The sequence below is a fragment of the Gopherus evgoodei genome, chromosome 1 (assembly GCF_007399415.2).
Source record: "Gopherus evgoodei ecotype Sinaloan lineage chromosome 1, rGopEvg1_v1.p, whole genome shotgun sequence".
Taxonomy (NCBI): domain Eukaryota; kingdom Metazoa; phylum Chordata; order Testudines; family Testudinidae; genus Gopherus; species Gopherus evgoodei.
In genome coordinates, this window is record NC_044322.1 from 360,639,018 (window position 1) to 360,666,028 (window position 27,011).

At 41.8% G+C, this 27,011-nt stretch overlaps 1 protein-coding gene across 3 annotated transcripts in view; it reads left to right on the forward strand.

Annotated features, from left to right (window-relative positions):
- The window catches only part of EXOC4 (exocyst complex component 4), a 632,193-nt gene that overhangs the window by 23,011 nt on the left and 582,171 nt on the right, over positions 1 to 27,011 (forward strand). For all 3 annotated transcript variants that reach the window (XM_030575818.1, XM_030575739.1, XM_030575663.1), the window contains exons 2-3: positions 549 to 738; positions 5,435 to 5,629. In XM_030575818.1, the coding sequence (XP_030431678.1) occupies positions 549 to 738; positions 5,435 to 5,629 (385 nt within the window). The remainder of the gene's footprint in view (positions 1 to 548; positions 739 to 5,434; positions 5,630 to 27,011) is intronic.

Sequence of the window (27,011 nt, forward strand, 5' to 3'; positions counted from 1 at the left end):
GTAATGATCTGTTAAAATCTGGCTATTGATAGTGATTATCCAAAGCCATGTCCTGATTATCTTGGTGGGCCTTTTTGGTAATGTCACATCTATGCACCAATTCCCCAATTCTTCTTGTCAGAAGAGAATCCCTATGACTTATGCAAAATAGGTAGGAGAACATAGGACAAAGAATTGGGGGCTGGGGAGAGGGGAGATTTTTCTTTCCCACCCTAGTTCCATTCCATTTCACCAGCCTGGCTGGTGACCAGGTAATGGATTAATGACCGATTAGTGGTAATGAGAAAAACATACTTAAAAATATAACTCTTAGAAGCAAGGAAGATAATAAAGGAAGCTAGAAGATCTTTGTCTCATGCAAAGAACTGTTGTTGCTGGTCTCAACTAAACTTTATACAAACATGTTTACCAGAGGTACTCTTCAGTCAGTGGCATTTGAAGAATAACATAGTGGCTGCTTTCCAGCCAATAGTGTACTTCAGATTTAAGAGTCCCTGTGCTGATAAATCACTTCTAAACATTGCTGTTGTTTTGACCTTTGTTGTTAGGACTCTCTCCACCAGTGATGATGTCGAGGACAGAGAGACTGAGAAGGGCCGTCTGGAAGAAGCTTATGAGAAGTGTGACCGGGACTTGGATGAGCTGATTGTTCAGCACTACACGGAGCTCACCACAGCTATCCGCACATACCAAAGCATCACTGAGCGAATCACCAACTCACGCAACAAGATCAAGCAGGTGAAAGGGCAGGCAGCACTGTCTGACATCTCTCCCTTTCTTTCCCCCTACCTCTGCACTCGCCATAAAAGGCTTTGTGTCTTCAAATCTGTTTCTGCATTACATTTCCACCTTTGCCCTTGTTCCTGTCCCTTCTGTGTTAACCTTGATATGTCAATTTTAATTTTTTCATTCAGCCCTTACTTCTCTAGTCCTGTCTCCCTTCTACTTGATATCATTTTGTGTTGAACCAAATGTTGAATGGGGAAGATGCCATTACCTGCCAGCTTTGAAACTACCATCAGAGTTATTTAAATAGGTCAGATTCTCCGCTAGTGTAAACCAGTGAGGACCTGGCCTGATTTGTTACTTGACCCAGCAGCAGATCACCCAAATCTATACAGCTAAAACCTCTCCCATCTAGTCTATCAGGTTCTTATATTGTGCCCATCAGAATGATCTCTGATCACCTGCCACCTAGGTCATCTCATTGACTCATCAGATGTCTACTGGCCCATTGAATATGAATTTTAAGGTCATTTGCATAATCAAGTCTTGAACTGTGCCTCCTGGTGTTCCTATATTTTGAATACTGTATTTTCCTAAAATTTATTACTACTCTTGTAAATAACAGTGACACTCCTAGCACTGGTGAGGGCTTACTGTTTGCTGTTCTCTACCCCCAGTTCTGATTATTATCCCAGTTGGTGAATTCGCCACTCTCCCAGCCCTTGTTTACTTTCTCTGTGGATTGCTGTACTTAAGCCTTGCACACTAGGTACATAAATTGTTCCATTGTCTGGCTAGTGCTGTGGAGATCATGACTTGAAACCTTTCAGAGCAGTGCTCCAGAAGCAGTCAGCTATGACCCTTCTGAGGCAGCACACTGACCCTTCTGGTTTTTCAAATTCATTTAGCATTTTCAAAGTGAATGAGACCTCTCTGATCGCTTCCAGGGGTAAGAGTTCGTTCTAAGGATTTATGTACAAAGCCTGACTCTGTGAAGGCCCAGATCAATAATCTTAAACTTGAAATAAACTATAGCCCATTTTCACCAAATATGCTAAGCTTTGCAGAGGTCAAAAACAATTGTATAGGGACAATGACATTCCCATCTAAACTAATTACTATGGTGGGTGAAGGACCTTTGGATATTTGTTTTCTGATTAGCTTTAGTCAACATGTATTGAAGGAACTTTGCCCTAATCTCATGCTAGGCACCAGATATGATGCTAGACTCTGTGCCATTAGTCTATATTATGCTGTCAAGCTTTCCATTTTGATGTTCCTCTCCTTTGTTATAGATGGATGTTCATATTGCAACAAACTTGGACAGAAACATTTGTGCAAAAGCAAAATGCTTTGTCTGTGTTTAGTAGTCCAGATATCATCTGTGTTTGTGAAACAACTATTTTTCTCAGCTAATATTTGTCCAGGCACTGAATCTTGTGGGGATGTGTCAGGGCCTGATTCTGATCTCATTTATATGGGTTTTACTCCCATATAACCCCATTGACTTAAATGGCATTACAGGGTCATGAAAGAGGAAAGGATGGGGCTGAGGAAGAATATGCTCTTCCTTAGAGTGAACACCTGAAGATGTATTTTATCATCTTTCATATCTCTCCTCCTGTCTACCAATGCTGCTATCTGCCTCTTAAATTAACAGGGAAAAATGAAAAACTTCTCAAGGCAAAGCTGCTCTCTGGATCACTCGTTTATTTTGTGCTCGGACAAGGACATCAAGTTTCAAACATTTCGTTCATTTCCATGGACTGTTTGGCCTTTCTTAAAGTGATCATCATTTTGTACAAGGAACCAACAATGCTGCTAAGGCTAAGATGAGACTGTCTAGTTTAAGGGCTTTTCTTCGCTACCCACTGGATTGGCGGGCAGCGATCAATCCAGCCGGGATCGATTTATCGCGTCTCACATAGACGCGATAAATCGATCACTGAGCGCTCTCCTGTCAACTCCAGTATTCCACCAGAATGAGGAGCGCAATGGGAGTTGACGGGAGAGCATCAGCTGTCGACTTACCACAGTGAAGACACCGCAGTAAGTAGATCTAAGTATGTCAACTTCAGCTATGCTATTCACATAGCTGAAGTTGCGTATCTTAGATCGAACCCGCGCAGTAGTGTAGACAAGCGCTAAGATATGCAACAGGGCCTGTGCCCAAGAAGTGCTGTGTTTGGCATTCAGTTTTTCTCTGCTGTTGAGACATGTTATGGAGCATGAAATTGTTGAGGTTTTTCCAGTGTCGGAAGATATTTGAAGGAGAGTCTGTTGGGTCCTGTGCCATCTAGAACCTTATCTTTGAAGTGGGGCTTTAATGTGTACACTTCAGCTTATGGTCTTGTTGTGTATTAATTGACCTATTAGCTGTTGTCTTTCTTTTGGTCCTTCTGTATGTTTCAGGAAGTCTCCTCACTTCATCCAAAGAAGAATAGAAAGGAAAAAGGTGAAGTTGAATCGTTGTTGTAGGGCCTTAAAGACTCTCTAACTTGAAATCCAAGGGCCTCTCTGCATTTGTAATTCAGTTATGTTAGTGAGAGTTCTGCCTAAGAAGGGCTTGGGCCCTAAATAGTCATAGTTTATCACTGAAGCCAGATAATTGGTATAAATGCTGTGTGTGAAGTGGTGGTTAATTGCTTACTGAGTTTAAGGCACTTAAATGATTATCCATTTATGGCATAGCAAAATTGCGTTGTACTGACCTTATCCCAGGAATTTAGGAAAGATGGCAGACTTGAAAAAAGGGTGAGATTAGTAGTTCTGGCCTGGGACTAAAGTGCAGAGACATTCCTGATTCCTGTCAGTAGGAATGTGATAGAAAAGCAAGAACTTCTTTGACAATCTGCAAGAGATGGCTTGAGATTTTAAAACAAAGTGAATGGCAGGCATTGCACTGCTTTTTCTGAGTGTTATAGTGTCATGATATGTAATGAAGATGCTGGGTTGAATTTTATCCTACTTAGAATCCATTTTGACGTTCTTTCAGACATCTTGTTAGATCAACGCCATCTCTTGCTAACAAACCTGGTGTCACCTGATGTGACCAGGGTCTCGGGAGGGGCCATGCTGACCCCAAAGAGTGGGGTAGACAATCCTCAAAACTGGAAGTTATTTCTAATACTTAAATTTACCAAGCCAGCAACAAAACAGCTTCTACAATACCTTATTGATTACTAAGAAGCCAGAAGTACAGTTCTCTTAAAGCAACCCAGCATTGTGCTCCCACCCAGACAGCCATGTCAAATACAATGAGGATTACCAAAAATCCTGTTCATCATATAAAAAGTTCTACCAATCACCAAAAGTTTGGACACATTACCCACCAAGTTAATGAATACTTCAGATCTTACCCAACTGGCGTATAGCCAATTCTTATTAACAAAACTAAAATGTATTAAAAAAGAAGAGAGAGAGTGCGTATTGGTTAAAAGATCATTATACCTACAGGTACGAATAAAGTTCTTAGGTCAGTTCATGGTAGAGATGGTGAGCTTCAGAGATGCAAAAATTTCTTTCAGAATTAGTTCCATAGGTTATAGTTCAATGCCCAATATCAGGGTGACCCAGTCTGGAGCTGGGGACCTCAGTCTTGCGACTCAAACTTCCGCTGATGAAGCTTAAGTAGAGCTGAGGTAACAGGACTAAGGCCCAAGAGTTTTTTTTCTTAGATTCTCAGCAGCCTCTTGACAGCAGGCATTCCTTGGGTACAACATTGTGGCTTTGAAGTAAAATCACCTATTTCTGATGTATACACAGGTAACTAGTTGCATTCATCAGCATAAGGTGATTATCCATTAAGCAGTTCATAGACAGTTTGCTACAGACTTCAAAGAGAAATATAGACAATGAAATTATTACACTCTAGTTTCATTTAAATGTTAATATTCCCTTTTGATCTCTGAATCAATGGATATAAGAACTGACAGGAGCCCTCTGTTTACATGGTTAACATCTAACAAGATATAAGCAAACACTTACAATCTGTATTACCTCTAATTCTCTCACAGTACAGATTCACATTTCAAACCTCATGGCTATAGTTATGTTAGCTATTTATAAGGAATAGTCCTAATTACCATCTATAAAGATTGAATTTGGGTCATTTAGCCTGCTAGTTGCTTAACTCTTTCTGGTTTAATGTCACACCTGAGCTACTGGGATAACAGGGATCCTCCTGTATAGTCCACTTTCAGAAAATGATGAAACAGCTAGAAAAGAGGAGGAAGGAGAGATGCCACAAAAATTTAATAGGCAGACAGAAAATGTTTACAGAGGAACAGAACAGGAGCTATTTATTTACTTACACTAAACAATTGGCTTCCTGTTTCATGCCTAAATGCTGAATGAATGTTGGAAACAGCTGCAAGTAACTCTTTAGTCTTGGTGTTAAGATGAACATGTGTGGAATCCCATTAAGGCTACTCCAGTAAAGCATACACTAATAGCACAAAACTTGAATTAAGCCCCAACACCTAGCTTCACTTCATTTCCCCTATGGTTCTGTCATTATTTAGGGTGATTATATGATTCCCCTGTGCTAGAGAGGAATAATAGGCTGGTTTTTTAAAAAATGTGGATTCGATTGTTGCCACTTGAAACTCCTGTTAAAATGAGTGAGTAAGGGGAAGTGCTGACCATATGGCAGGCTCCAAGAGAAAGTGCATTAGACTGACCTCATCTTCAACATGTTGCCTTGTAGGTGAAGGAAAATCTCCTGTCATGCAAAATGCTGCTGCACTGCAAACGGGATGAGCTGCGCAAGTTGTGGATAGAAGGAATTGAGCACAAGCATGTCCTGAATTTGCTGGATGAGATTGAGAACATCAAGCAAGTGCCCCAGAAGCTGGAACAATGCATGGCCAGCAAGCACTACCTCAATGCAACTGACATGCTGGTAAGATGTGATACCTAACACTGATGGTCACCTGTACATTAGAATCAGATAATTCAGCTCTTTAGGTAAATAGATCTTTCTCTGTGTGCCCCCTGCTTGCCCTCTCCTGCACTATTATTCTCTTTTATCCTGTTCTGTCACTCACTCTGTGCTTGATCTTCAGCCTGTCAACCTCTTTGGCTTCTTTGTGCCCTCACCCTTTCCTGACATGGACTCTGGGTTTCTAATCTCTCTTCCTCCCCTTGTCTTTTGTCCATGGTTTTTTGAAGCTACCTTTTTCTTTGCACTTAACTGATTCCTTTCCTTTCCTTCTGTCACTGTGCTCCTTGCCATGCTGGGATTCCTACTGCACTCATGACCTTGGTTCTTATTCTCACTGATTTTCCTCCACTGTAAGATCCTTCTCTCAGCTCCATCTATTTCCTTTCCCTTATCTCCTCCCTCACTGGCTCTTGTGCTATCACCCTGGCCATCTCTCCTCCACCTTTCACTCTGACAGAACCATAGGACTGGAAGGGACCTCAAGAGGTCATCTAGTTCAGTCCCCTGTACTCATGACAGGACTAAGTATTATCTAGGCCATTGCTGACAGATGTTTGTCTAACCTACTCTTAAAAATCTCCAATGATGGAGATTCCACAGCCTTCCAAGGCCATTTATTCCAGTGCTTAACCACCCTGACAATTAGCAAATTTTTCCTAAGGTCCAACCTAAACCTCCCTTGCTGCAATTTAAGCCCATTCGTTCTTGTCCTAGCCTCAGAGGTTAAGACAATTTTTCTCTCTCCTCCTTGTAACAACCTTTTATGTACTTGAAAACTGTTATGTCTCCTCTCAGTCTTCTCTTCTCCAGACTAATTCTTCTTTCCAGACTAATCCTCTTCTTGTAACTACCTTTTTGGTCATGTGCCTCCACCTCCTCTGCTGAGATTTTGCCAGTTCTTTTTTTTTTTTAGAAAAAAAGAAAATTGAATTTTGCCAGCAAGAATTTTCCTCCTCCCTTTCCCATTCTCTCTCCCATTTCCCTTTCTCCAACTAGCAGACCTCTGCTTTTGCATTCATCACAGAGGAGAGGCTTCTTGCTTCACAACTCAAGTCTCTCTTTTACTATTTCCCTCTAATTCCTCTATCGGTGCCCTTGCTTCCATTTCTTCCCACCTCCTGTAATTCTCTGCTTTTTCTCCATCTCTCTTATTTACGTGTTCTTTCTCCGAGGGCTCATTTTCACCTGCTTTACAAGCACACTTTTCATCCTCAGTCATGAGGAAGTCTCCCTTCACCTGCACCCCCTTCTCCAATTACTGACCTATTTCTCTCCCTTCCTGTTTCCAAAAACCTAGGGCATGGTGCCTAGACTTCATGACCAATCTAGGTTCCACCCTCTGCCAAAACTACTCTTTCTTTACCAAAGACACTAGTAACCTTCTGCAAGGAGTGGGAGTTTTCTCTGTTCATATTGTTCTTGCTACCTCCATGGAATTATGTTGTTCCTTGAAATAGTCTCCTTCATTTCCCTTCTTTAATATCATCGTCAACTTGGTTATCCTTCCTGTCTCCCAGGATCACAACCTTAGTGTTAACTTTGACTCTTCTCTTTCCCACCTTGTAATCCATCACTTCTGAAATTCCTGTTGCTTCTTCCACTTCAGTATTGCCTGTCCTTTCTTCACTTTTCCCCACTGCCAAAACTCACTCTTGATTTCATTTTTTCTGGTCCCTCTTCTCTGTACTGTCCAAAACCTGGTTGTCTAAAGTTGTCTTCCTTTCTCACCTCTCATAAAATCTCTTTGCCTCAGACTCAAGCTCCTCATGTTGGCCTTTAATGACATACATAAATGTGCCCCTAGGTACAACTCAATTTTGTACAACTCCATCCCTTCCTTCCTTTCTGACTCATTACACCACTCCCAATCCTCTCCAGGCTGCTTTTCTTCAACTTGTTGCACTCTTGTCTTTGTGCCGCTACATCTTGTCTGCCAGTCGTCTGTCTCTGTCCTCCCTCCTTAAAAAAACTTTTTTCTTCCTGGAACCCTTTTTCAGCCTTGTTCTCCTCATCCTTCTTTCCCTTATTTGAAATATTGTCCTGTGTCTTGTCTGCCTTCTTGTAAGTTGTTTGGGGCACGTCATGAATCTGTTTTGTAAAGCACTAGGGAAATTTCTGGTACTATATAAAATATTAAGTCAAGCCTGTTATAAGTCTTGGAAGATATTAATAGAGCCACAACTAGAAGAGGAGGGATGGCTAGGATTTACTTAGATTTTGAGGTATTTTTGTCAAAGTCCTTGATGGAGGAAATATGTTAACTGGGGTGAGAGGTATTCTCTTGTATTCAATAAAAACTGGTTGAAGTGGAATAAACAGGCAATGCTCAGTGAAGAAAGAGTTACTGGTTGATACCCTGTGGATTAGTATTAGGATAGTTTAAACTTATTACGGTTAACCTGTTTTTTTTCCCCCTTTTCTGTTACACTTGACCTAGTTAAACTTGTTAAAGAGCTAGTTTGTTGGTCTTTTAAAGAATGGCTGTATAGAGGGCAGTGCCCTGACTTTGCAATAGTGGTGTTCTTCCAGAGAAGAATAGTCCCATTTCCAACCTGTGCCGAGTTCTGATCCTACTGCTGTAGGAAATGAAAAAGTAATGCTTTGTCTCCAAAGTGCTTTGCAAATATTGACTAATCCTTTGACGACTCGGTTAGTATCACCCCAGTTTCAAAGATGGGAAAACAAAGGTACACATAGCTGAGACTTGCACAAAGTCATAAGAGAAGTGAGTGTTGGTGCCCGCTCTTTGTGATCAGGTTGCTAGACAGTACTATGCTGGTTCTTCGGCTAGGGTTATCTGCTGTGATTCATCGAGGTACGTTGCTGTAAGGGGTTACCATTTAGCTTTTAAACCAAGAAACGCAGGGAAAGCTATAATAAAAACTGTATTCACGTATTAATCCTTTCATCAGTACTTTTCAATTCCCATTTCATGGGAAGTGCAGCTATAATATGTAAACACAATAACTTATCTGCATCCCGACTGTTTTAATAGACAAAAATTGGTGAGGGCTCATTGGTTTTTGCCATCTTCTTTTAATTCTTCCTGTTTGTAAATATGATGTTATAATCATGTGCTGGCTGCAGGATAATACCTTTCTCTCTTTATATGATCTGAATATTTTATAAAATAATTATTAAACTGTCAAGGATGCAGAATGTTTATAGATGTGCTTGTCCTTTTGTTTCCCTCCTCAAGGTAAACAGCTGCTGTTGGTTTATAAAAAGCCCAAAGTGATCTGACAAGGCGCTTGTATCCCTTGCATTGAAATTAGAGAGCTGATTAATATTGTTGCCTGTAGCTTTGTGATACGTACAGTCTAAATTAGACCTTTGCAGCCTTTGTGTTGGGTTGATGCAAGCACATTAATGGCATAATTTCTGGTTGCTGCATCACATTTCTGGAGTCTGTTCTTTGTATTCCACTCACATTAATTGAAGTAATTTTGCCACTGAAGCGTGTTTCAAACGCTGCATTTAAATTGAAATTTTAATTCCCTTATTGTTTGGAAAAGATGGCTGAAGATGGCTTGTTACAGGTTTCATTATCACTCAAAACACTCCAGCTGCCGGTTCTAATGTACAATGACTGATTATTTCTGGAAAGAATTATTAATATAAAAATGGCAGCTTTTTCCCAATAGTATGAGCAAGATGCAAAGGTATTTTATGACAGCTCATGTTTGTATGAAGTTAGATTTTTTTTTTAAAAGTGGATTCTTTATCCAACTGTTTACATCAGTCTAAAATTGCACAGTTGAGCTTTGAACATCACTTAGGCAACTTCTATGATATAGCATGTCCCAAAAATTCATTGCAGAATTGCAGTTAAGTACTGTTTGCTGAGTCAGAGAGGAGAATTTGGGGGCTCTGTACTAATTGCTAGTCACATATTCCATAAGTAAAATAACTTTTTTCAAACCTCCTTCTGAGTGTGAAGCTTTGAATACACTGTTTTTTTTAAAGTGCTAAACATGCACAGCTCCCACTGAGGTCCCATTTGAGGTCCTTAATTATTTTGATGTCCTTTTTATGTGCACAGTTTTAGCTGTATAATTAGAAAAAGGAAACTTATATTAAGTATGAATAATCATTACTAGCAGCACCATTTACTCTTTGGTAGTAATTGGGCTTATGTCCACTAGTTATTGACATAATATATAGCATCAAATGGAGTGACCCAATGATCAGTCCTGGGGCTGGGTTTGTTCAATATCTTCATTAATGATCTGGAGAATGGCATGGACTGCACCCTCAGCAAGTTTGCAGATGAGGGATAGCTCAGTGGTTTGAGCGTCGGCCTGCTAAACCCAGAGTTGAGTGCCCTTGTTGCCAAGAAGGCTAACAGCATTTTGGGCTATATAAGTAGGGGCATTGCCAGCAGATCAAGGGATGTGATCATTTTCCTCTATTTGGCATTGGTGAGGCCTCACCTGGAGTACTGTGTCCAGTTTTGGGCCCCACACTACAAGAAGGATGTGGAAAAATTGGAATGAGTCCAGCGGAGGGCAACAGAAATGATTAGGGGGCTGGAGCACATGACTTCTGAGGAGAGGCTGTGGAAACTGGGATTGTTTAGTCTGCAGAAGAGAAGAATGAGGGGGGATTTGATAGCTGCTTTCAGCTACCTGAAAGGGGGTTTCAAGAGGATGGAACTTGGCTGTTCTCAGTGGTAGCAGATGACAGAACAAGGAGTAATGGTCTCAAGTTGCAGTGGGGGAGGTTTAGGTTGAATATTAGGAAAACCTTTTTCACTAGGAGGATGGTGAAGCACTGGAATGGGTTCCCCAGGGAGGTGGTGGAATCTCCTTCCTTAGAGGTTTTTAAGGTCAGGCTTGACAAAGCCCTGGCTGGGATGATTTAGTTGGGGTTGGTCCTGCTTTGAGCGGGGGTTGGACTAGATACCTCCTGAGGTCCCTTCCAACCCTGATATTTGATGATTCTATGAATATTCACTTGAGGAGATCTGATATTCTTCACATAGTATATTGTGGACTAATACCCAGGAGGGTGAGAGAAAACACTGGGATGAGCCTGGTATTAGGAGGCGTAGAAAGGCACTCACTCGAACAGTGAGCCTGGAGGGAAAGGTTGTGATGCTTACTGACAAGGTAACTGCAACAAAGAGCCCGGGTGATGGGGTTTGAGAGAGAGAGAGAGGACTGGGACAGGAACAGGAACAGTCTGTAGAGAACAACACAGTAAAAGAAGCAGTTAGAGGCAAAAAGGTATTGCTTAAAAATTGCAGTTCAAATCCTACTGAGGAAAATAGGATCATAAACTATGGCAATTCAAGTGTAAAAGTCAAGTCAGTCTGGGGAACTCATTGCCAGGGGATGTTGTGAAGGTCAAAACTATAACAAGGTTCAAAAAAGATTTAGAAAAGTTTATTGAGGACAGGTCCATCAATGGCTACTAGCAAGATACTTAGGGATGCAACCCCATGCTCTGGGTGTCCCTAAACCTCTTACTGCTGGAAGCTAGGACTGGATGATGGGCTGGATCACTCAACAGTTGCCCTGTTCTGTTAATTTCCTCTGAAGCACCTGGCATTGGCCACTGTCAGAAAACAAGATAGATACTAGGCTATATGGACCATTGATTTGACCCAGTATGCAGAAGTGTCTGACTAATAGAGCACATTCTCTTTTAGAGCTTGGAAGAGAACCCAAGATTCCTGAATTGACCATTCCTCTGCTGCCAGCAAATATCTGTTAAACAGAGTAGCAAAGTGTGCAGCTCATACTTTTCTAGTGCTGGTCCATATAGAGGACAACTGCCTACTGTTGCTATCAGTTATTCTGTTAGCTCACGTGGAAGAGGTCTGTGCAGTGGCTCTAAAGGTTCCAGCCGTGCTGATGTGATGTCAGTGTGATGCCACATGATGGAATTTGTTTTTTAGGGTTTTTTAAACTTAAGAATTTACACACTCAAGAAGAAGAAACAGTATGTGATTGTGTAACTAAAGACTATCAATGTTAAAGCCACAAGGGGACCAAACGAAGGATGCACAGGCATCCTTGAGTCTGGCATTTCCTAACTTCTCAGTGCTTGACTTTGCAGCCTTACTATCCTTTTAACAGGCTTTTTAGTGTTAAATATTTATATAGGTAACTTTTATATTGAACTATATACTTACACACACTCAGCCCAGCACTAGAGCACAGCTACCGCTATAGTGGAATGTACCAGCTGTTTAACAGAGCACACTAATGTTACATAATTAGGCTAGCAGCAAGGATGGATTTCTTGTCACATCCTGCTTTACTGTGAATACTGTAAACCACACCAGCGTGCTCCCTGGGCATTTGTTTTATTATTCTATCTCCTTATATGGCCTCCATCACCAATGTCTCAATGCCTCATGATCATAAATTAATTTATCTTTTTAGCACCCTAGGGAAAGTAGGGAAAACTATTTCTTTCTTTCTGCTTTTCAGGTGGGACAGAGAAAGGCTAAGTGACTTGCTCCAGGTCACAAAGAAAGTCTGCGGCAGAGTGGGGAACTGGACTTGGATCTTCTAGGTTTCTGTTGAGTGCCAAAACCAGGAGACCCTCTTTTCTATCTATTCTGTGGAAGTTTTATCTGAGGAGATAAAAGTTGTGGGTGGGGTAGAGCTTAGATTTTCTCCCCATTGCATTGGGTCAGGGAGTTTGCCAACCCTCATAGCTTTTTGTTATGTTTTTTTCTTCAAATATTCAGTACTCCTGTTTAGGTTTCCTTGTGCCTGCAAGGGAAGTACTTAGCTCTCCTTTTCTGCGTTCTAAGGTGAATAATAGTATCCAAGATTTCCCTTGAGAGCTAGACCTACTTCTTGAAGCCAGGTCGCATTGTTGCCAACTTCAGTTTAGTCTCTAGAATTGAATTTGTGAAAATTAAGATCATCTCTTCAGAATAGGAGCCTAGATTGCAGTTAAATGAGATCGTTTTTGGTTGCGCTGATGCATGTTGAGTTCACCATCTGCCTCCGTATTGTGTGATCTCTGAATTCTAGCTCTATAGAATCTGTCCTATCTTTTTGCGTAATTTGTTATTTATTTATTGAGCATGTCACTTTGCTTAGTGCTGTGTGACACAACCGCTACCCCGAGGAGCTTACAAGCTAAGCTAGACAGAGCAGCTCTGATACCCAGAACACTGCACAATGCGGAGTTTTTGTTTTGTTGTTATAGATTGCATTCCAGCACTGAGGCTTTGAGGCTGAAGTAAATTTTTAAAAGTGGGACTTGACTGATGAGAACACAGTCAGTTCTTTGGGAGTGGGAGACTTGTTCATAGACACATGAAAGAAAGTGCAGAGATGAGTGTAAGGACAATGAAATAATCAGTCATGACACAGGCTTGGGATGGAGGAACAGGAGGTGTAGGAAGAAGGGATATAGAGGGGAGAAGGGAGGAATGAAGGGCTGTAGAAGCTTGTATGTGAATTCATGTTCCTCATCCTTGACGTGGAAGATGATGGGGAGACAATCAAGGGTTTTAAATAGTTTGAGATGTTTTCCTGGGGAAAAGCGGAGAAAACTTTTCTGCTATTTTTCCACTCCCAGGGTGGAGGTGCACTGCTTGGTTGCCATTTAACCATCTATCTTTCCCTGAATCTCAGGCTTGGTCTACACTACGCGTTTAAACCTATTTTAGCAGGGTTAAACTGATTTAACGCTGTATCCGTCCGCACTACGAGGCCCTTTATATCGATATAAAGGGCTCTTTAAATCAGTTTCTGTACTCCTCCCCGACGAGAGAAGTAGTGCTAAAATCAGTATTACCATATCGGATTAGGGTTAGTGTGGCCGCAAATCGACGGTATTGGCCTCCGGGCGGTATCCCACGGTGCACCACTGTGACCGCTCTGGACAGCAATCTCAACTCGGATGCAGTGGCCAAGTAAACAGGAAAAGCCCTGCGAAATTTTGATGTTCATTTCCTGTTTGCCCAGCGTGGAGTTCTGATCAGCACGGGTGGCAATGCAGTCCTAAATCCAAGAAGAGCTCCAGCATGGACCGTACGGGAGATACTGGATCTGATCGCTGTATGGGGAGACAAATCTGTTCTATCAGAGCTCCGTTACAGAAGTCGAAATGCCAAAGCATTTGAAAAAAAAATCTGCAGGCTACACAGTGCTGCGTGACAAGCGTAACAGGAAGCCAGAGACTCAAATGGATGCTCATGAAGGGAGGGAGGGGGTACTGAGGACTCCAGCTATCCCACAGTCCCCAGCAGTCTCCAAAAAGTATTTGCATTCTTGGCTGAGCTCCCAATGCCTGTAGGTTCAAACACATTGTCCGGCATGGTTAAGGGAATAGCTCGTCAATTTACTCCCCCCGCATGTGAAATAAAAGGGAAAGAAATCGTTTCTTGACTTCTTTCAGTGTCACCCTATGTCTACTGAATGCTGCTGGTAGATGTGATGCTGCAGCAGTGAAGAGCAGTATCCGCTCCTCTCCCCTCCCCGGTGGCAGATGGTACAATATGACTGATATCCATCGTCACTATCAGCCCATGAGTGCTCCTGGCTTGCCTCAGTTGAGGTCGGCCGGGGGCGCCTGGATAAAAATAGGAATGATTCCTGGTCATTCCCAGTAGATGGGACAGAACGGCTGGTAACCGTCCTCCTCATAGCAACTGGGGGCTGAGCTCCATCAGCCCCCTCCCTTTCCTGTGTAAAGAAAAGATTCTGTACTGCCTGGACTACCATAGCATCGGGATGCTGGGCTCCTCTCCTCCACACCGCTTAATGTCCTGCCTGGACTGTCATAGCACCCGGAGGCTGCCTCCCCCTCACTTTATCTCACTAACAAGTCACTGTTTCTTATTCCTGCATTCTTTATAACTTCGTGACACAAAAGGGGGGGGATACTGCCACGGTAGCCCAGAAAGGTTGGGGGAGGAGGGAAGCAACGGGTGGGGTTGTTGCAGGGGCACCCCCCGTGAATGGCATGTAGCTCATCATTTCTGTGGGATCTGACACGGAGCAGCTGTGCTCTCTGATGCACTGGTTCTCTAGTACACTTGCCCTATATTCTAGGCAGGACTGACTCTATTTTTAGAAACCATAAAGGAGGGATTGACTCAGGGAGTCATTCCCAGTTTTGCCTTTGCGCCTCCGGCCAATCTCAGCCAGGGGCACCCGTGATAGCAGCAGACAATACAGTAGGACAGATAACCATCATCTCATTGCCAATTTACACCGGCAGCAGATGGTACAGAACGACTGGTAACCGTCTCTATCATGCAAAAGCAAATGAATGCTGCTATGTAGCACTGGAGTATCGCCTGTGTCCGCGGCATCCAGTACACATACGGTGACTGGAAAAAAAAAAACAACTGAATGGGCTCCATGGTTGCCGTGCTATGGCATCTGCCAGGGCAATCCAGGGAAAAAGGGCGCAAAATCATTGTCTGCCGTTGCTTTCTCAGAGGAAGGAATGACTGACGACATTTATCCAGAACCACCCGTGACAATGATTTTTGCCCCATCAGCTACTGGGCTCTCTCCCCCGGCCCTTAGAATTCTGGGTTGACTGCGGGAACTATGGAATAGCTATGGAATAGCTACCCACAGTGCAATGCTCTGGAAATTGACGCTAGTCTCAGACCATGGACGCACACCGCCAAATTAATGTGCTTAGTGTGGCCGCGTGCACTCGACTTTATACAATCTGTTTTATAAAACCGGTTTATGTAAAATCGGAATAATCCCGTAGTGTAGACGAACCCTCACATTAGTAGCCTGCACTGGCAGCTAGGGTGGGAAGTAGAAGTCTTGTCAGTAGGGATGAGCTGGAGTGCCGATGAGAAGTGCAATCAGGAAAGTAATAAATACTTTCCATGGATTGTATTTTCTAAATGGACAACCAACTTAATTTTCAATTACTGAGGGACAGTCTCCACTCACTGATGTATTTTGCTTTCCATAACCAAATCTCTGTACAACTTTTCATGAGTGATGTACCTGAGGATTCAGCTTCTAATATCTAAACTGTATTGTTAAAATCTATTCACCAAAATTTGGGTTATTGCTCATAATGTATTCCGTGTGTCATATGACTTTTAAAAAACTAACTTTGTGGATAATCTAACACTATACCCAGATGTATAGATACTCTTTTTCAACTTATGTATTATATATATTTTTTAAACATTAACTTTAATAAAAATTTTAAATCTATTCCAAGGTAAGATTGGATATCTGTAATCCTAGATGGAAATTGGAGCAATTATGTAGCATCGTCCTGCCAGTATGTGATTTCCTTGAGCAAAAGCTCAGGTTAGTTGTAAACTGTCAATCTAGAAATCCTTTATAGTAAACAAACATTTGTTGGTATTAATATCGTGCATAATTAAGATTTCAATTTTTTTCAACTCATTTGTTACTATTTATATACCTTTTGTTCACTGTTTGCATTTCTCTCATCTGGGGCAATGAAAATCGATAAGGGCAGTTTTTCATTGTTTTAATCAGCTTTGCTTTCTGCATCTTCCTGCTGCACTGTTTTGCTTTCAAACACTTCAGCAGAATGTGTTTGTTTAAAACAACATTTTCATTGGAGTTTAAAAAAAAAAAAAGTCTGTTAGTCCTAGCTTTTATAGAGGCATAGTTTAAAAAATTTAGAGTTTGGGCTGTAATTAAATGTTGTTCCCTTTAGATAACTCAAACAATAGTACTTCCAACATTTTTTTGGGGGAGGCCGTTCCATGTTCTAACATATCTTCCATTGGGAAGTTGCCTTGATTAGATAGCCAGAAATCTGTTTAAAAAAGGAAAACGTGAAATTTACATTCCTGTAGATTTTGGTGGACACGTTGTTGTAAGCATTAAGACAAACAAGCAAACAAAATCCCTCCTGACTCTGTTTAAACAACTCATTCATGATCATTTTACTCATCAGCATAGCTGATAATTTCTTTCATTGGTGATAGCTGTAGGATTTGACTGGGGAGAGAAAAGAAACAGATCCTTTATTTATTTTTATTGTAGTTAACGTTTGGTGAGAGCATGTTCTAATGATTAGTACATGAGTATGAGAGTTCTTATTCTTATTTATTATGTTGTATTACCATAGTTTCTAGGCGCTCTAGCGATGAAGTAGAACCTCACTGGGCTAGGTGGTGTAAAAACACAAAACAAAAAGACAGTCCCCGCCAAAGGAGCTTATCATTGATGTATACTTCTAGCCCTGGCTCTGCTGCTGGTTTACCAGGCAAGGCACTTTAAAATGATGTGCCTCAGTTATCCTATATGCTAAATGGGTATATTATTCTAAGATGATGTTGTTTGTAGTATTTGTTTACCTCAAAGGGGCATGATAAGACTTCGTTTATTAAGTTTGGGAGGGTGGTTTAATTTCCTTATAGAAGACACTTGTGCTCAGGAGTGAGTGTTAGAACTGAGCTGGAAGGATGATCTGTGTTTGTATTGTTTCTCTTGAATTCAATTTTCTGATCCTGTTTCAGTTTTTTTTTTTTAAATTTTCTATGATAGATTTAAAGATATTTGAAAGTAGAAATTCATAAGTGGAGTGTTTCTTTCCCTTTGTAACATCTTATCATTTCTTCCCTTAATGTACTATCAATAACTTCATCTCATCCCTTTTATCCTGTGAATTCCATTATCTGAGGGAGTCTGTTGCATTAAACGGTTAGTGCCTAATATTGCCTCATTTGCATTGACACATGCTTGACCTCAGCCCCTCCACTCTCTTAGTTACTGCACCAACAAGCACTGATATCTCTCTGGAGTATTATCATATGGTTGTTAGCTCAACTAATAACAACCATTCATTTAAGCTGATGAAAGTTGATTAAATAAAAAACGTGCTGCAATGAAGGTGGAATGGAGGTAGCTAGCCATCCTGTTTTTACTGGTGAGAGTTTGCTGAGTCTATACGAAAGCGACTGGATTTTCTATGGAAGTGGGGTTCCAGCCCAGTTGTGATAAATTATTTGGTTTAGAAACGAGCATTTCTGAACACTTAATTTGATCTTCACTGATTACAATGTAGACACAGTAATAAAAAGCCCTGTCTGTCTAATGATACATCGCCTCTTGGATGTGCCATCCAAACAGCAAATAGCTTTGTGGTTTGTTTCCATCCTTTCACACATGGGATTCGTACCATAGCTTAGAGGTCTTTGAGCAAGAAACTTCGGTTTAAAAAGGAAAAATGTAGTGACGGCTTCCCTTTCAATTGATCATAGAGAAAAAAGGTTAAATTTCTAGCCAGCACCATCCATTATATAATTGATTGAACATCCTTTATTTTGCCAATGGTATCTTGGTAGTTTTTTGTTAAGCTGATTTATCAAGGCTGTTTTGCAACATTATTAACCACTTAAATTTCTCTTATAATGCAGCTGTAGTAATGTTTTTTGCAGTAATCACTGCTTCTTCAATTATTTCTCTTTAATTCTGAATCACATAGTTCTGTGCCTAGTAAATTATGGAACAGGTATTGAGAGAGAAATCACTCAAGATCTAGAGGATAGTGGAAAAACATAAAACATCTTGCTAGACAAACTTGATTGCATATTAAAATAGAGCTGCAAAGTTAGTGGATGAAGGGAAAGGAGATGCACTATAATCTGTTTGTTTTACCATAGTACGTAGAAGCTGCAGACATGGACCTGGACTCTGTTGTGCTAGGAGCTGTAGAAACACAGAACAGAAAGATTGTCCCTGCCCCAAGGAGCTTACTATCTAAGTAACAGACAGGTAGATGGGGGAGTACAAGGAAACAATATTGGTCAACATGGTAAGCCATGGTCCCAGCAAACCAGCAGCCTAACTGTTGTCAAGGCCTTTGGAGGCATCATGGCAATTGAGAGTTTTAAGGAGGGGTTTGAAGGAGGATAAAGTGTTAAGGCGTGTCGTCACTAGCAGCATTAAAGCCCTGCTTTAATATGGCTGTGTAGTTGTGGCACTACAAAAAAAAACCCCACTTCCACGCTGGGAATGGCTCCCAGTGCTGGTGCACTGTCTACACTGGCGCTTTAAGCGCTCGGGGGGTGTTTTTTCACACCCCTGAGCGAGAAAGTTACAGCACTGTAAAGTGCCAATGTAGACCAGCCCTTAGTTTTGTGGATGTTTACAGGGACCTCCTCCCAAGCATGAGGGGCAGTATGGAAAAAAGCACCAAGGTGCTTGTTGGAAAATGTGGTAAGTGAGTGATAGAGGCTGGCATTATTGGCCTCTTGGAGATGAGAGTCAACATTTCAGTACCGAATGAGAGGTGATTGGTAGGATAGGCCATGAAGGGCCTTGAGAGTGAAGACAAACAGCTTGTCTTTGATGCAGTAGAGAAGGGGGACCCAAGTATAATCTATTTGGATTTTAGTAAAACATTTAATACAACTGGGATGAATTTGGCCTAGTGTGACTCCACTGAAATCAATCCAGTTACCAGTGCATAAACTTGGCGCAATGTTGCATGAACTCTTGCCCTCAAAAAGGCTTGGATAGAAACACTGTCAAATAGAACGCCAGGGTTATGCTAAACTGCCCATAAACAAAGGTTTATGTAAAATGTTCCCATTTGGGGAGGAAGCTGTGGCTACCTCTGGAGATTGGTGTTAATTCTTATCTCACAGAATATCTTCATTTGGTGAAATTTGCAAGCAATACTAAATTGAAAGGAGTTGAAAATGCCATTGACCATGGAGAAACAGGACAAAGAAGGAGCTACAGAGATTAGAAACATAGGCTGAAAATTTCAGGGAATCAGCTTGAAAAACTGCAAGCTAATAGACATGGGAAAAAATTATTCATTGTAATACAATAACAACACTAGGTCCTGCATATGATAGGGGCCCCATTGTGCTAGTTACTGTACAGACAGGTAGGAGACCATCTCTGTTCCGAAGACCTTAGTCTACAAAGCACACTCAAACTCTGTATAGTAACAGTTAAGGTTGAATCAAGACTTAAGTTCCCTCTAAACTGCATGGCCACGCAGCAGCCTGTTAAGCGCTGGGCAGGTGCTCAGGGCTGCGGTGAGGAGAGATGCCTCTCCCCTAGGCCCGGACTTGCCACGGCAGGGAGATGCTCCCCTCCCACAGCCCGTCCCATCTGGGACATTACCGGGTTTATAATGGTGCCAGGCCTGTGCTCGACGGGCCCTGCTGGCCTGATGTGGCACTCCACTTCACTTGAGCTGTGTCCCAACAGCTGCAGCACTAGCTCTTCTCCTCTCTGGCCCCTCCGCTGCACTCCTCTAGGCCCTGCAGCCCAGGGCTTTTCCCCTCCTCCACCTACTTGCTCCTCTCAATCAGCCAGATGAGGGCTTCTCTCTCCGCCCCTGCCCTCCTCACCAGCAGGCAGCAGCTGCCGGTCAGTGACAGTGACAGGGGTGGTGTGTGGAAAGAAGCCCACAGCCTCTGTTGGGCTGCTGGTGAGGAATGGTCTGCAGCTTTGGGTTCCCCTGGGGGGCCCAAAGCCACGGACCATTACTGGTGACCCAGACTTCAGACGTGGTATATCTGACTGTCTCACACTCCCTGTGTTTGGGAAGTTATTCTTCATTAACGTTGTGGAGGCTGCCATTAAGATTTTGTGCTACAGTACAAGTGAACAGGGAGGTGGTACTTCTTCAGAGCAAGAAAGCAGCGGTTTCTCTCTCTGTCTCTGGGAATCAGCATCTTGGTTCTTCCAGTCCCAGTCACTTCATGACAGAAAGGCATTACTGAATCGGAAGGAGTTCAGTAGAAGCTAAAACGATCTGGGGGGCTGATAGGATTGAGGAAAGATTTGAAAGAGCTAAGTTTGTCTAGCTGGGGAAAGAGACAACTTATGAGGGACACAGACCTTAAAATGTTTGTAAAATTAAGGTGGAAAAGAAGTTAGTGTAGGGCAAGGTGGGTTCCCATATGAGTGCTAACAGGCAAATGCGAAAGGGAAAATTTAAGTTGAATATTAAGCAGAATAATCTGCTGGTGAGATCGTAATAGTCTCCCAAGGGAGGTGGCAATAGCGCCATCATTTGGAACATTTTAAAACTAGAAGTATTATAACCACAAAAACAGTCCTGCATTAGTAGGGAGATTGACTGTGTTATCTAGTAGTTCTCTGATACTATGAAACTGGTAGGCCCTATAACCAAAGGGTTGACTCACCCCTTAATTCTCAGGAGGTAGAACAATGGAGCGTAATGATCTTTTTAGATGACTCCTTAAAAACTGAGCTGCCCACCTTCCTCATTTTTCTTAACCACTATGCATCTTCCTTCCCACTGTTATGCTGTGAGATTGGTCATTGCCTGTCTCTGCAGAGTTGGCTGCATTTTAGTGGTGCTATCTGAATATAAAGCTCTCTGAAAGTCTTTGATAAAAGGTGCTGTATAAATGCAAAGTGTTATTTACTTGTTGATTTGCGCAGCATGTTAGTAATCTATCTACCTTGTTTCCCTGTTTCATCAAACTTCTGTTCTAACATTGTCTGCTTGAATCAGGATGAAGGTATTTCATTCTCCTGCATGCTTGAGCATTGCATCCTGTTGTTGTAGGTTAATGTTCCGATTATTTCAGTCTTTAGTCTTGATTCGTTCCCTACCCTTTTTGTTTGTGTGTGGCAATTCCTATTAGTTTTTCTCTCAGGATGACTAGCCATTTCTGAAATATTCCCTTAGGTGAGATCTTCATTAGCACTGAATCTTTTATAACTTTTCATTTCTGCTCTTAACTTGTTAATGTTACAGGGTCAGTTTTGAACCTTTGGAAAAATTTCTTTTGAGACCAGCATGTAATACATTTCTGGTCTTTCTCATCCAACCAGGAATGATCTACCGATGGGCTGTGTGTAGGGTGTCTGCCGATTTTCACCTCATAGGATAAGAAACAGGCCACAAAATCCCACAGGAGTGAGTGAAGGAAAAGGATGCTTGTTTCCTCTTGCCTTTACTGTTACCCTGTTCTGTGTCTGTCCCAACTCTGAGCAGCACCTAATTTCTCCCCTCTTTTGCTTCCTCACCTCCCACAGTGTTCTTTTCTGTGGTAAAATCTATTCCATTTCAGAGCTGATCGCAGTGGGGATAGATGAAGCAACAGCCAGGCGCACATCAGTGAATTTTACTAGCCTCAACCTCCCCATCCATCATGCCATGTCTCTAATCCAGCAACTCTGTTTCTGTGAATTTTACTCACACCATGTAGTTTTTGGGTCCCCCTGCCGGGAAGGAGAAGTTTGAGAATCACTTATCTGGTATGGGGCTACTGACACACTTAAAGTTATTGCACATGCTTGTGAGCTTTGCTGAATCAGGGTCCTAATCATTAAGCCACTCTCCATATTTTTCCTTTTTTGTCTGATCGCAAAAATTGCAGCAGTAAGAGACTATCTGTGCCCATCCATCTTTTCTTGCTGACAGTGGCAAACATAAGTCAGACCCCCTACTGTGGTAAGTCAGGTCTAAATTGACTTCAGTGGAGCTGTGCCAATTTGGATCTGGCCACACATGTTTAAACCATCTTAGTCATTTTACTTTCCTGTCTCCCATGAAATTGAATTTCTTGTTTGTTTGTTTTAAATCAATTCTCTCCCTTTTAAATATCAGCATTGTCTTTATTCATACAACTGGGCAGTTAAAACCTTCTAGGTTGCTGATATTTGTTTGCCATGTTGTCCAGAAAGTTCAGCTGTCTTTTTCCTTTGTCATGTATTGTTGTGTGTGGCTGCTTTTTTTTTCTCTTGTGAGCTATCACACTTTTATGCTTTCCATTATCTTTCCAATACCCCTTTCCTCCATATTTTCTCATCCGGCAATTGCTTTTTGTTTTCATGTACCAAGGGGCCTCTGAACTGTGAATAGACTTGTCCCAAATATAAACTCAGTATTCATTCCCTACTTCAATTCTTACCATCCATTATTTGTATTTCTTCTTGCCCAAAGAAGCATCTATGGAACAGTCCCCAAGCCCAAATTCTTATAAACCTCCAGGGACTGGGACCTCTCTGTTCATCCATCATGTAAGATGGAAAATTAATATTTTGTTCCTTATAACAGTGGTTTTCAAACTTTTTAGGCTGAGTACCCTTTTCCAAATAATATAGTCCACTGTTTGCCAGAAGCTGGGAATGGCCGACAAGGGATGGCTCACTTGATGATCACCTGTTCTGTTCATTCCATCTGGGGCACCTGGCATTGGCCACTGTCAGAAGACAGGATACTGGGCTAGATGGACCTTTGGACTGACCTAATATAGCCGTTCTTATGTTCTACTGCATTCTTCCATCGGAGATAGGCAGAGGTGATGTGTGGGGGGAACGGACGCAGGGTCATGTACCCACCTCCCCGATTTCTGCCTTCCATTTAGCAACAGCTTCTAGAGGGGGGGGGAGACATGGAGGAACATTTGTGTGGGCAAAGTGGTGATGCCAGGCAACTTGGGCCAGCTCTGTACGGCAGTGTCAGGGTTCCTTCCCCACTCTGAACTCTAGGATACAGATGTGGGGACCCACATGAAAGCCCCCTAAGCTTATTTCTACTAGCTTAGGTTAAAACCTGGTATGCTACCACCACCAAGTGATTTAACAAGAAACAGGGAAAGGACCACTTGGAGTGTCTCTTCCCCCAAAATTTCCCCCCAAGCCCTTACACCCCCTTTCCTGGGGAGGCTTGAGAGTAATATCCTAACCAATTAGTTACAAAGTGATCAAAGACCCAAACCCTGGGTCTTTGGACAATGGAAAAAATCAGTCAGGTTCTTAAAAGAAGGATTTTATTAAAAAGAAAATGTGAAAATCATCTCTGTGAAATCAGGATGGAAAATAACTTTACAGGGTAATCAGATTTAAAGAGCCTAGAGGAACCTCCTCTAGCCTTAGTTTCAAAGTTACAACAAAACGGGAATACCTCCCTCTAGGAAAGGTAAAATTCACAAGTTGAGAAAACAAAGATAAACTAATACACCTTGCCTCGCTGTTACTTACAGGTCTGAAATAGGAGAGACTTGTTCAGAAAGATTTGGAGAACATGGATTGATGTCTGGTCCTAAGAGCCAACACCACCAAAACAAAGCACAAACAAAAGCCTTTATCTCCCCCCTTCCCCTCCCCCAAGATTTGAAAGTATATTGTCCCCTTATTGGTCCTTTGGGTCAGGTGTCAGCCAGGTTACCTGAACTTCTTAACCCTTTACAGGTAAAAGGATTTTGGTGCCTCTGGCCAGGAGGGATTTTATAGTATTGTGTACGGGAGGGTTGTTACCTTTCCCTTTATAGTTATGACAGGTGGGGCTTGGGGAGCGAGTGCCACCTCCAACCCCTTGACTCACTTCAGTGGCCATGGAGCTTATCTGGGTGGAGGGGGCACAACCAAAAATTGTAACTCAAAAGGGGAGCTCAGCTCAAAGTTTGAAATTTTCCGCCATTACAGGGTTTTTCTCGCATAACCCCAGACAAGAGCTCGCGTACTCCAGTTTGAAAACCACTGCTTTATAACATTGCTCCTCCCCAACTCTCATCTCTTAACTCTGTTCCCAAGTGTGACATTTTCTGAGAAATGTGTTTTCTTAAGAGAAAATTTAAAGGTAGATTTAGAGCTGCTTAGAGAACTTAGATTGAAACGAGATTTTGGAAAAAAAAATGGTTCACATTTCCCAGCCATATTGTTAGTGCTCTCATTTCCTTTGATGAAGAGCAATATGTAAGGACTACGTATTAATAGTATCCTTAATTTGTGTTTTGAGTCATTGTGGTGATAGAGGGAGGAGGTTAGAAAAAACAAAGCTTATGAGGAGGGGAATCTGTCTGTTCTTTACTGACACTAGAGCTGGAAGAAAGCAGTCCTGTCATCCTACAGAACAGCTGTGCTGCTCTTAAATGGAAACAATCCCATGACATCATGCTCTCATGGCTTCACCTCTCCTGAATAGTGAGCTGAATTCAGTGGCTCATTCATGGGATAAATTTAGTACTCCACAAAAGCACAGTATTTTTACCAATGGCAACATGAATGCAGAATTTTGAATCAAGTATTTTACACTGTATTTGGACAGAAGATTTGATAAGTCTTTCAAAATGCTTTTATAATATTCTGGTTGCTTTTGTAATGCCAACATTTACTCAGTGACCACAATTGTATCCTATTATAAATGTACAGGTATACAGTGGTGGTGCTGGTGTCTCAGACTACTTTTTGTTAACTGTTGATGGCTATTGGTTTTTATTGCTATTTCATAAAACACCTATTTGAAAGGATACCAAAGTCCTTTATTTATCTACATAATACAGACATGTTCCTTCACCCTCCTCTGAAAACCAGATACCTATGAGATGGGACATGGCAACACACAGAAAAGCTACACCAATCTTTTAACAGAGGAAGTGAAGAATAACAACCAATGCAGAGGCAATTTTTGATCTGTATGCTCTGAGTTTGAACTTGATCACTGAACTTGCTAGAAATAACGCCTTCCCTCTGATCCCATTTTCCTTAAAGACTGTTTCTGGCCAAGACATCAGTTTTATGTTTCCTCTGAAAGAAGTCTATAAGACATGATTGCTCCTGAATTAAAAAAAAAAAATCCCAAACTCTCACACATTTAACACTTGAAAATTTAGAACAAAAATTGAAGTGCTATTTAGATTGTAAATACTTTGGGGGCAGAGATAAGAGCATAACACTGGCCATACTGGTTCAGACCAATGGTCCATCTAGCCCAGTATCCTGTCTTTTGACAGTGGCTAATTCCAGGTGCTTGAGCGGGAATGAACAGAACAGGCAATCATCAAGTGATCCAGCTCCTATTTTCATAGGTTCATAGATTGTAGGGCTGGAAGGGACCTTGAGAGGACATCAAGTCAAGTCCCCTGCCCTCATGGCAGGACCAAATACTGTCTAGACCATCCCTGATAGACATCTATCTAACCTACTCTTCAATATCTCCAGAGATGGAGGTTCTGCAACCTCCCTAGGCTGTTTATTCCAGTGTTTAACCACTCTGACAGGAACTTTTTCCTAATGTCCAAGCTAAACCTCCCTTGCTGCAGTTTAAGCCCATTTCTTCTTGCTCTATCCTTAGAGGCTAAGATGAACAAGTTTTCTCCCTCCTCCTGATGACACCCTTTTAGATACCAGAAAACTGCTATCATGTCCCCTCTCAGTCTTCTCTTTTCCAAACTATACAAACCCAATTCTTTTAGCCTTCCTTCGTAGGTCATGTTCTCTAGACCTTTAATCATTCTTGTTGCTCTTCTCTGGACCGTCTCCAGTTTCTCCACATCTTTCTTGAAATGCAGTGCCCAGAACTGGACACAATATTCCAGTTGAGGCCTAACCAGTGCAGAGTTGAGCGGAAGAATGACATCTCATGCCTTGCTCACAACACACCTGTTAATGTCCAGTCGCAGCTTCTGGTAGTCAAAGGTTTAGGGACACCCAGAGCATGGGGTTGCATACCTGACCATCTTGGCTAATAGCCATTGATGGACTTTTCCTCCATGAAATTATCCAATTCTTTTTTGAACCCAATTATACTTTTGGCTTTCACAACCTCACATGGCAAAGAGTTCTACCGGTTAGTTGTGCATTGTGTGAAGAAGTACTTCCTTTTGTTTGTTTTAAACCTGCTGCCTATTAATTTCATCGGGTGATCCCTAGTTCTTGTGTTATGTGAAGAGGCAAATAAGACTTCCTTATTCACTATCTCCACACCATTTGTGATTTTATAGGTCTCTATCATATCCTGCCTTAGTCTTCTCTTTTCCAGGCTGAAAAGTCCCATTCTTTTTACTCTCTCCTTATATGGAAGCTGTTCTGTACGATTAACCGTTTCTGTTGCTCTTCTCTGTACCTTTTCTAATTCTAATCTATCTTTTCTGAGAAGGCATGACCAGAACTGCACAAAGTATTCAAGGTGTGGGCGTACCATGGATTTAGATAGTGACATTATGGTATTTTCTGTCTTATAATCTATCCCTTTCTTGTACATTGAGCTGATGTTTTGAGAGAACTATCCACAATGACTCCAAGATCTCTTTCTGGAGTGGTAATAGCTAATTCAGATTGCATCATTTTGTATGTATAGTTGGGATTATGTTTTCTAATCTGCATTACTTTGCGTTTATCAAAATCTGCCATTTTGTTGCCCAATCCCCCAGTTCTGTGAGATCCATTTGTAACTCTTCGCAGTCTGCTTTGGACTTTACTATCTTGAGTAATTTTATATCACCTTCAAATTTGGCCCCCTCACTGTGTACCCCGTTTTCCAGATCATTTATGAATTATCTGGTCCTACTACAAATCCTTGGGGAACCCGACTACTTGCCTGTCTCCATTCTGAAAACTGATAATCTACTCCTACTCTTTGTTTCCCATCTTTTAACCAGCTACTGATCCATGAGAGAACC